Here is an 11,563-nt window from a genome sequence, read left to right on the forward strand (position 1 = left end):
AGCGGGGGACTAGAAGGATGGATGAGTGGTTGCCTAGAAGGATGGATAGAGCGGGGGACTAGAAGGATGGATGGAGTGGTTGCCTAGAAGAATAGATGGAGCGTGGCATAAAAGGATGGATGGAGCCAGTCACTAGAAGGATGGATGGAGAGGGTGCCTGGAAGGATGAATGGAGCTGGTGTCTAGAAGGATGGATGGAGCTGGTGTCTAGAAGGATGGATGGAGCTGTTGTCTAGAAGGATGCATGAAGTGACTGCCTAGAAGGATGGATGGAACAGGTGTCTAGAAGGATGGATGGAGCTGGTGTCTAGAAGAATGGATGGAGCCGGTGCCTAGAAGGATGGATGGAGCTGGTGTCTAGAAGAATGCATGAAGTGAGTGCCTAGAAGGATTGATGGAGCTGGTGTCTAGAAGGATGGATGGAAAGGGTGTCTAGAAGGATGGATGTAGCCAGAGCCTAGAAGGATGGATGAGAAGGGTGCCTAGATGGATGGATGGAGCTGGTGTCTAGAAGGACAGATGGAGAGGGTGTCTAGAAGGATGGATGGAGCTGCTGTCTAGAAGGATGCATGAAGTGAGTGCCTAGAAGGATGGATGGAGCTGGTGTCTAGAAGGATGGATGGAGAGGGTGTCTAGAAGGATGGATGGAGCTGGTGTCCAGAAGGACAGATGGAGCAGCTATCTAAAAGGAAGGATGGAGCTGGTGTCTAGAAGGAAGCATGAAGTGAGTGCCTAGAAGATTGGATGGAGTTGGTGTCTAGAAGGATGGATGGAGCCGGTGCCTAGAAGGATGGATGGAGATGGTGTCTAGAAGGATGCATGAAGTGAGTGCCTAGAAGGATGGATAGAGCTGGTGTCTAAAAGGATGGATAGAGCTGGTGTCTAAAAGGATGGATGGAGCCGGTGCCTAGAAGGATGGATGGAGCTGGTGTCTAGAAGGATGCATGAAGTAAGTTCCTAGAAGGATGGATGGAACAGGTGTTTAGAAGGATGGATGGAGCATGGCCTAGAAAGATAGATGGAGCTGGTGTCTAGAAGGATGGATGGAGCGTGGCCTAGAAAGATGTATGAAGCTAGTGTCTAGAAGGATAGATGGAGAGAGTGTCTAGAAGGATGGATGGAGCTGGTGTCTAGAAGGATGGATGGAGTCGTGTCTAGAAGGATGGATGTAGCCAGGGCCTAGAAGGATGGATGGAGACAGTGCCTAGAAGGATGGATGGAGCTGGTGTCTAGAAGAATGGATGGAGAGGGTGTCTAGAAGGATGGATGGAGCCGGTGTCTAGAAGGATGCATGAAGTGAGTGCCTAGAAGGATGGATGGAGCTAGTGTCTAGAAGGATGAATGGAGTGGGTCTCTAGAAGGATGGATGGAGCTGGTGTCTAGAAGGATGAATGGAGCGGGCCTAGAGGATAGATGAAGCCATTGCCTAGAAGGATGGATGGAGAGGGTGCCTGGAAGGATGGATGGAGCCGGTGCCTAGAAGGATGGATGGAGAGGGTGTCTAGAAGGATGGATGGAGCTGGTGTCTAGAAGGATGCATGAAGTGAGTGCCTAGAAGGATGGATGGGGCTGGTGTCTAGAAGGATGGATGGAGAGGGTGTCTAGAAGGATGGACGGAGAGGGTGCCTAGAAGGATGGATGGAGCTGGTGTCTAGAAGTATGGATGGAGAGTGTGTCTAGAAGGATGGATGGAGCTGGTGTCTAGAAGGATGGATGTAGCCAGGGCCTAGAAGCAGGGATGAGAAGGGTGCCTAGAAGGATGGATGGAGCTGGTGTCTAGAAGGGTGGATGGAGAGGGTGTCTAGAAGGATGGATGGAGCTGATGTCTAGAAGGATGCATGAAGTGAGTGCCTAGAAGGATGGATGGAGCTGGTGTCTAGAAGGATGGATGGAGAGGGTGTCTAGAAGGATGGATGGAGCTGGTGTCCAGAAGGACAGATGGAGCAGCTATCTAAAAGGAAGGATGGAGCTGGTGTCTAGAAGGAAGCATGAAGTGAGTGCCTAGAAGATTGGATGGAGTTGGTGTCTAGAAGGATGGATGGAGCCGGTGCCTAGAAGGATGGATGGAGATGGTGTCTAGAAGGATGCATGAAGTGAGTGCCTAGAAGGATGGATAGAGCTGGTGTCTAAAAGGATGGATAGAGCTGGTGTCTAAAAGGATGGATGGAGCCGGTGCCTAGAAGGATGGATGGAGCTGGTGTCTAGAAGGATGGATGGAGCGTGGCCTAGAAAGATGTATGAAGCTAGTGTCTAGAAGGATAGATGGAGAGAGTGTCTAGAAGGATGGATGGAGCTGGTGTCTAGAAGGATGGATGGAGTCGTGTCTAGAAGGATGGATGTAGCCAGGGCCTAGAAGGATGGATGGAGACAGTGCCTAGAAGGATGGATGGAGCTGGTGTCTAGAAGAATGGATGGAGAGGGTGTCTAGAAGGATGGATGGAGCCGGTGTCTAGAAGGATGCATGAAGTGAGTGCCTAGAAGGATGGATGGAGCTAGTGTCTAGAAGGGTGGATGGAGAGGGTGTCTAGAAGGATGGATGGAGCTGATGTCTAGAAGGATGCATGAAGTGAGTGCCTTGAAGGATGGATGGAGCTGGTGTCTAGAAGGATGGATGGAGAGGGTGTCTAGAAGGATGGATGGAGCTGGTGTCCAGAAGGACAGATGGAGCAGCTGTCTAAAAGGATGGATGGAGCTGGTGTCTAGAAGGAAGCATTAAGTGAGTGCATAGAAGGATGGATGGAGCTGGTGTCTAGAAGGATGGATGGAGCCGGTGCCTAGAAGGATGGATGGAGCTGGTGTCTAGAAGGATGCATGAAGTGAGTGCCTAGAAGGATAGATGGAACAGGTGTCTAGAGGGATGGATGGAGCTGGTGTCTATAAGGATGGATGGAGCCGGTGCCTAGAAGGATTGATGGAGCTGGTGTCTAGAAGGATGCATGAAGTGAGTGCCTAGAAGGATGGATGGAACTGGTGTCTAGAAGGATGGATGGAGCCGGTGTCTAGAAGGATGGATGGAGCCGGTGTCTAGGAGGATGGATGGAGTCGGTGTCTAGAAGGATTGATGTAGCCAGGGCCTAGAAGGATGGATGGAGACAGTGCCTAGAAGGATGGATGGAGAGGGTGTCTAGAAGTATGGATGGAGCCGGTGTCTAGAAGGATGCATGAAGTGAGTGCCTAGAAGGATGGATGGAGCTGGTGTCTAGAAGGATGAATGGAGGGGGTGTCTAGAAGGATGGATGGAGCTGGTGTCTAGAAGGATGAATGGAGAGGGCCTAGAAGGATAGATGAAGCCGGTGCCTAGAAGGATGGATGGAGAGGGTGCCTGGAAGGATGGATGGAGCCGGTGCCTAGAAGGATGGATGGAGATGGTGTCTAGAAGGATGGATGGAGCTGGTGTCTAGAAGGATGCATGAAGTGAGTGCCTAGAAGGATGGATAAGGCTGGTGTCTAGAAGGGCCTAGAAGGATGGATGGGGAAGGTGTCTAGAAGGATGGACGGAGAGGGTGTCTAGAAGGATGGATGGAGCTGGTGTCTAGAAGGATGCATGAAGTGAGTGCCTAGAAGGATGGATGGGGCTGGTGTCTAGAAGGGCCTAGAAGGATGGATGGAGCTGGTGTCTAGAAGGATGGATGTAGCCTGGGCCTAGTAGGACGGATGGAGAGGGTGCCTAGAAGGATGGATGGAGCTGGTGTCTAGAAGGATGGATGGAGAGGGTGTCTAGAAGGATGGATGGAGCTGGTGTATAGAAGGATGGATGTAGCCAGGGCCTAGAAGGATGGATGGAAAAGGTGCCTAGAAGGATGGATGGAGCTGGTGACTAGAAGGATAGATGGAGAGCGTGTCTAGAAGGATGGATGGAGCTGGTGTCTAGAAGGATGCATGAAGTGAGTGCCTAGAAGGATGGATGGAGCTGGTGTCTAGAAGGATGGATGGAGAGGGTGTCTAGAAGGATGGATGGAGCTGGTGTCCAGAAGGACAGATGGAGCAGCTGTTTAAAAGGATGGATGGGGTTGGTGTGTAGAAGGATGCATGAAGTGAGTGCCTAGAAGGATGGATGGAGCTGGTGTCTAGAAGGACAGATGGAGCCGGTGCCTAGAAGGATGGATGGAGCTGGTGTCTAGAAGGATGCATGTAGTGAATGAATAGAAGTATAGATGGAACAGGTTTCTAGAAGGATGGATGGAGCTGGTGTCTAGAAGGATGGATGGAACCGGTGCCTGGAAGGATGGATGGAGCTGGTGTCTAGAAGGATGCATGAAGTGAGTGCCTAGAAGGTTGGATGGAGCTGGTGTCTAGAAGTAAGTGCCTAGAAGGATGGATGGAACAGGTGTCTAGAAGGATGGATGGAGCGTTGCCTAGAAAGATGGATGGAGCTGGTGTCTAGAAGTATGGATGGAGCTGGTGTCTAGAAGGATGGATAGAGAGGGTGTCTAGAAGGATGGATGGAGCTGGTGTCTAGCAGGATGGATGGAGCTGGTGTCTAGCAGGATAGATGGAGTCGGTGTCTAGAAGGATGGATGGAGCAAGGGCCTAGAAGGATGGATGGAGACAGTGCCTAGAAGGATGGATGGAGCTGGTGTCTAGAAGGATGGATGGAGAGGGTGTCTAGAAGGATGGATGGAGCCGGTGTCTAGAAGGATGCATGAAGTGAGTGCCTAGAAGGATGGATGCAGCTAGTGTCTAGAAGGATGAATGGAGTGGGTGTCTAGAAGGATGGATGGAGCTGGTGTCTAGAAGGAAGCATGGAGCGGGCTTGGAAGGATAGATCAAGGCGGTGCCTAGAAGGATGGATGGAGAGGGTGCCTGGAAGGATGGATGGGGCCGGTGCCTAGAAGGATGGATGGAGCTGGTGTCTAGAAGGATGGATGGAGCTGGTGTCTAGAAGGATGCATGAAGTGAGTGCCTAGAAGGATGAATGGAGCTGGTGTCTAGAAGGATGGATGGAGCCGGTGCCTATAAGGATGGATGGAGCTGGTGTCTAGAAGGATGGATGGAGCTGCTGGTGTCTAGAAGGATGGATGGAGCTGGTGTCTAGAAGGATGGATGGAGTGGTGCATAGAAGGATGGATGGAGCTGCTGATGTGTAGAAGGATGGATGGAGCTGAAGTCTAGAAGGATGGATGGAGCTTGTGTCTAGAAGGATGGATGGAGCTGGTGTCTAGAAGGATGCATAAAGTGAGTGCCTAGAAGGATGGATGGAACAGGTGTCTAGAAGGATGGATGGAGCGTGGACTAGAAGGATGGATGGAACAGGTGTCTAGAAGGATGGATGGAGCATGGCCTAGAAAGATGGATGGAGCTGGTGTCTAGAAGGATGGATGGAGAGGGTGTCTAGAAGGATGGATGGAGCTGGTGTCGAAGGATGGATCAAGTGGGTGCCTAGAAGGATGGATGGAGCTGGTGTCTAGTAGGATGGACGGAGCTGGTGTCTAGAAGCATGGATGGAGCCGGTGTCTAGAAGGATGGATGTATCCAGGGCCTAGAAGGATGGATGGAGAGGGTTCCTAGAAGGATGGATAGAGCTGGTGTCTAGAAGGATGGATGGAGAGGGTGTCTAGAAGGATGGATGGAGCTGGTGTCTGGAAGGATGGATGTAACCAGGGCCTAGAAGGATGGATGGAGAGGGTGCCTAGAAGAATGGATGGAGCTGGTGTCTAGAAGGATGGATGGAGAGGGTGTCTAGAAGGATGGATGGAGCTGGTGTCTAGAAGGATGCATGAAGTGAGTGCCTAGAAGGATGGATGGAGCTGGTGTCTAGAAGGATGGATGGAGAGGGTTCCTAGAAGGATGGATGGAGCTGGTGTCTAGCAGGATGGATGGAGCTGGTGTCTAGCAGGATAGATGGAGTCGGTGTCTAGAAGGATGGATGGAGCAAGGGCCTAGAAGGATGGATGGAGACAGTGCCTAGAAGGATGGATGGAGCTGGTGTCTAGAAGGATGGATGGAGAGGGTGTCTAGAAGGATGGATGGAGCCGGTGTCTAGAAGGATGCATGAAGTGAGTGCCTAGAAGGATGGATGCAGCTAGTGTCTAGAAGGATGAATGGAGTGGGTGTCTAGAAGGATGGAAGGAGCTGGTGTCTAGAAGGAAGCATGGAGCGGGCTTGGAAGGATAGATCAAGGCGGTGCCTAGAAGGATGGATGGAGAGGGTGCCTGGAAGGATGGATGGGGCCGGTGCCTAGAAGGATGGATGGAGCTGGTGTCTAGAAGGATGGATGGAGCTGGTGTCTAGAAGGATGCATGAAGTGAGTGCCTAGAAGGATGAATGGAGCTGGTGTCTAGAAGGATGGATGGAGCCGGTGCCTATAAGGATGGATGGAGCTGGTGTCTAGAAGGATGGATGGAGCTGCTGGTGTCTAGAAGGATGGATGGAGCTGGTGTCTAGAAGGATGGATGGAGTGGTGCATAGAAGGATGGATGGAGCTGCTGGTGTGTAGAAGGATGGATGGAGCTGGAGTCTAGAAGGATGGATGGAGCTTGTGTCTAGAAGGATGGATGGAGCTGGTGTCTAGAAGGATGCATAAAGTGAGTGCCTAGAAGGATGGATGGAACAGGTGTCTAGAAGGATGGATGGAGCGTGGACTAGAAGGATGGATGGAACAGGTGTCTAGAAGGATGGATGGAGCATGGCCTAGAAAGATGGATGGAGCTGGTGTCTAGAAGGATGGATGGAGAGGGTGTCTAGAAGGATGGATGGAGCTGGTGTCGAAGGATGGATCAAGTGGGTGCCTAGAAGGATGGATGGAGCTGGTGTCTAGTAGGATGGACGGAGCTGGTGTCTAGAAGCATGGATGGAGCCGGTGTCTAGAAGGATGGATGTATCCAGGGCCTAGAAGGATGGATGGAGAGGGTTCCTAGAAGGATGGATAGAGCTGGTGTCTAGAAGGATGGATGGAGAGGGTGTCTAGAAGGATGGATGGAGCTGGTGTCTGGAAGGATGGATGTAACCAGGGCCTAGAAGGATGGATGGAGAGGGTGCCTAGAAGAATGGATGGAGCTGGTGTCTAGAAGGATGGATGGAGAGGGTGTCTAGAAGGATGGATGGAGCTGGTGTCTAGAAGGATGCATGAAGTGAGTGCCTAGAAGGATGGATGGAGCTGGTGTCTAGAAGGATGGATGGAGAGGGTATCTAGAAAGATGTATGGAGCTGGTGTCCAGAAGGACAGATGGAGCAGCTGTCTAAAAGGATGGATTGAGGGGGTTCCTAGAAGGATGGATGGAGTGGGTGCCTAGTAGGATGGATGGAGTGGGTGCCTAGAAGGATGGATGAACTGATTGCCTAGAAGAATGGATGGAGTGGGTGTTTAGAAGGATGAATGGCGCTGGTACCTAATCGATGGATGGAGCGCGTGCCTAGAAGGATGGCTGGACCTGGTGTCTACAAGGATGGATGAAGCAGGTGTCTAGAGGTCCTGTACCATTACACACATGCGCTGCCTTTGCAGGCTGTGTGTCTTGGTGCAGAACAAAGAGTCGACATGGCACACATCCCTGTGTACTATGCCTGCAACCCACTGCCCTGGCATAGGTCAGGCACCCCTCTAGCTCGGTGCACTATACCAGCGATGAGGGTACAGTTGTATGAGCCCTGTACCCCTATAGTGTCTAAGTCCATTCTTAGACATTGTAAGTGAAGTGCTGCAGTTAAGAGTATATGGTGTTGGGAGTTTGTCACTACGAACTCCACAGCACAATAATGGCTGCACTGACAACTGAGAAGTTTGGTATGAAACTTCTCAGCACATTAAACCCACTTTAATGAACAATGCACACAGAGGGAATGTTAGAGAAGCCCCCTGAAAACTAATCCACCACTAGTGTCCAGACTGAGTGGCTGTTTTTAGCTGCCACAACCCGACATATTTCTGGACCCCTGGGTCGAGAGCTTGCCGCTCTCTGGGGCCTGAAACAATGCACACCATGGGAGAAGGTGCCAAACCATCTCCCCCAGGATGGACAGGGTTCACGAAGGGGAAGCTTTAAAGGCTTGCCACCTTTGTGAGCTTCCTAAGGCAGATTGCTCCTTTCAGCAACTGGTCCCCAATCGTTCGGACCCCCAAATTGGGCGGGAGAACCTGCGGGTAAAACAAGTGGGAAGATAGGTGTTCCCACCGCTGCCAACTCCACCCCTCAGGTGGAGGAGGTGAGGTGAAGCACAACTCTTAGTCCACGTCATCTAGAAAATGGGGGTACTCAGACAACCAGGGACAGGCACATGTCCCCTCCCACTGGAGGGTGGCATAATAGGGAGTGTACCTATCTCAGGGAAGGGACCCATTTTACCTTTTACCTACCTGAAACACACCTAAATGTAGTATTTAGGGGCACCCTGAAGCTTGCTTCCTCAGATTCAGACAAGAAACAAGAAAAAAAGAAGCAGAAGGACCGAACATCCGGGCAGCAGCGTCCCCTTGAACCTGCTCTTGTAAAATCCTGGTGTGTCCTGCAGTCAACAACCTTGAAAACCCCAGAGGACCAGCCTACCTTCACTTCCAAAGACTGCTTCTCCTGTGAACACCGGATTAGTTCAACTGCATTCTCTGGCAGCAGCTGGAGACCGCAAATTCACCCAACTCTTAACCCGCTTGAGGTTCCGTGAATTCTGAACCTGGGTCATAAAGGTTATGGTTCCGTTTCGATTTTGGTAACATCGAACCGTAAATAGTGAGCTCAGCAGGCATGAGTGTATTCGTCATGTTACACCGATGGATTCACTGTGTATTTGACAATTTCGTTCTGAACCATGGGTTCCATTTTGTGCATGGCAGCCATTTTGTAGTTGCTGTCACATAGGCTGATGACTTTAGCTGACTTTTGAATGACCTGAGTGAACTGACCCTGTTGCCTGAAGCTGAACTTGTTAGACCAGTTTCTTGCCCAGTAGCTGATCAAGATTAGGATCAAAGAGCAGGTCATTGTTGAGTTTATTGTACACGCACACACACCTTTATCTTGCTCCTATCTGTTTCTGTTCCTTCTTTATGGTCTATTTATGATGGGGGCTGCTGGCCCTTTTATTATGGGTTTTGTCCAGCTTGTCTAAAGAAGAATGTTTATCTTGGGTTTGTTTGATGATTAATTATGGGCTGGATAAACTGAAATGTGGGTTTGTCATCATACAATGCTTTGGTCGTGTATACATGGGATTGGTCAAACTGTAAATAAGGAATGTTGGGATTTTTGTATGCTTGCAAAAACTAGGACTGCCCCTTACTTTTGTGCTGAGTCATGTAACCCTAAAACATATAAAAGGCCTCTGTCCTCTGTATTCCTCAGACTGCCTCATTCAGTTGCTAAGGCAGCTGGGTGACGTAGCCTCGCTTATTGAAAGTTTAATAAAGATGTCTTTTCATATTTCAGCTTCTGTGCCAAGTTCTTTATTGTTATTAGGAAGACCCCTGAGAATGGAGATTTTGGATTTCCTCAGCTGTCCCCGGCTCAAGCTTGTGGGCAAACGAGGAGGTTCCCCTGGTGATCCTGACCCGAGATCCAGTGACCCCTGACCTGCCTCAAACCTCCAGCCGACGCCTGAAGTCTTAATCCAGAAGGCCCCCCCTAACCCCTGCACCCGACGCCCCACAGCCTTATGTGCCCAAACCGACAGTGTCTAACTGACTCCTAACATTCCAACTTACCTCTCAATGTGGTGGTCACACCCAGATGTCCTTCATCCCACTGCCTGCAGTGATTTTGCAAACCGGAGGCTCTCCATTGGAAACAACTGGGCATACAAGGTCAAAACAGCACCCTCCATCCGGCCGCCCTAGTGCCGCTGAGGGTGCACCTTTGGTGCTAATTTGTTTCCCCATTTACCCCGAGTTAAAGTCCAGGAGCTTTTCTCCCACAACCCAGTGGCCTGCTTCCCAGCAGCCACCAACCGGTTGCCTCTTATCCCCCATTGTATAACATGGGGCCTCAACACTCTGCACCCGGCTGCCCTAGTGCAGCTGAGGGTACAACAAGAGTGCATCGCTGACCCTGGGAGACCCCTAAGTCTAAGCTAAGAACCTCAACTCCCACTACCAAATACTTACCTCAGAACCGATAACACTATTTTCCTCCATAGGATAACATTGACACTTTTTCCTGAAAAAGTTTCAAAGTGTAAAATTTTGAAACCTAAAGAAATTCTTTTAAATTGTACGATTTACCTAAAACGCTTTTACTCACCTGTTTACAGGAAATGTCCCAGCGCTGCACCCAGGCATAAAGCACTGAGTAAGAATATTAATCCAAAAATATCCTACCTGCTATTTTACTGAAAATCCCATTCAAGTACATGTACTGTATTTACAAGTGACTGCATTTTTCTGAAACAATATTGTAAGTCAAACCATAGTACATTTACAATTGCAATTGAACTGTTTTTCAATCAGCATTTATTACTGTAAAGTACTTATTGCTTACCTGTGCCAAGCTTGCGTGATTGTAGAAATAAAATAACTAAAAGAATATTTTTACACAAAAACAATTGGTCTGACCTTCAGTCTTTAAGTGTGTGAATTCATTTGCTGACTGAGTGTGTACAGCAAATGTTTACCACTGTCCTCTGATACTGCCTTACTGCTCGACCAAACTACCACAAATAGAGAGTAAGGTTCTATCGAACTTTGCCTCTGCCTACCTCTGGGGATCCACTGGGCGCTGTGGACACCATACCTCACGTTGGTATAGTATATATAGAGCCAGCTTCCTACACCAAGTCTTTAAACCTGTGACGGATAATTAGTGGCGCAGTCTCATACTCTCATCTGCGCCGTGTCCCTATCAGTGGAGTGATTACATTGAGTATTTGTGTTGGTGTCCAGGATTAGACACCGTTTGACTCTTGTGTATGTTTTGTTCCAACTCCTGACAGGTCTCCGATCACCAGGACAAATATGAGACACTTGTGAAGAGGCAGCTGGACTTTGAGAAGGTGTACACCACCCCCGGAAAGTACACACTCCAGGCAGCAGGGACCCCAGTACCAACCCCGGCTACAAAATAGTCTTCACACAGAACAGACATGGACTTCAGGTGGGTGATATGAAACAAGAACGCTGTTGACTGACACAATTCAGATAAGTGGGTGGGTTAGTGGCGGCACTGACACCGACCTACCTTTGATACTGTTTTGCCCTACAGACTTCCAGGGAGGTGATTGTTTTCTGGTCAGAAATCAACCAACCACTTTTATTACAGGTTTCTATTTTTATCACAGAACCTTTGAAAATGAGCTCACAAATAAATATACCTTTGCCTTTAAATGCACTCATTTAAGACCAATGCTAGTGGTTCACTGTGCTCTAAAATACTTGGGATGGCAACCTTTCAGCCAAAAGTATTTCATTCACAAGCAAGAACCTCTGCCCTGGTTGCATTAGTGGTGCTAAGAGGGTGGTACGGTTGACCCAGACTGGCACAGATGATGTATAGACACTGGCATGGGTGACACAGACTGGCACAGATGATGTAGAGACACTGGCATGGGAGACACAGACTGCAACAGATGATGATTAGACACGGGCATCAGAGACACAGACTGGCACAGATGATGTACAGACACTGGCTTGGGTGACACA

The 11,563-nt window shown here is 49.6% G+C and overlaps 1 protein-coding gene across 1 annotated transcript in view; it reads left to right on the top strand.

Annotated features, from left to right (window-relative positions):
• LOC147725807 (uncharacterized) overlaps positions 1-11,012 on the top strand; it is a 724,833-nt gene extending 713,821 nt beyond the window's left edge. The window contains exon 6 of the mRNA XM_086962786.1: positions 10,858-11,012. Coding sequence (XP_086818912.1) covers positions 10,858-10,989 — 132 coding nt within the window. The 3' untranslated portion in view covers positions 10,990-11,012. The remainder of the gene's footprint in view (positions 1-10,857) is intronic.
• The last annotated feature ends 551 nt before the right edge of the window (positions 11,013-11,563 follow it).

The sequence above is a fragment of the Lissotriton vulgaris genome, chromosome 3_1, assembly GCF_964263255.1.
Source record: "Lissotriton vulgaris chromosome 3_1, aLisVul1.2, whole genome shotgun sequence".
Classification (NCBI taxonomy): Eukaryota; Metazoa; Chordata; class Amphibia; order Caudata; family Salamandridae; genus Lissotriton; species Lissotriton vulgaris.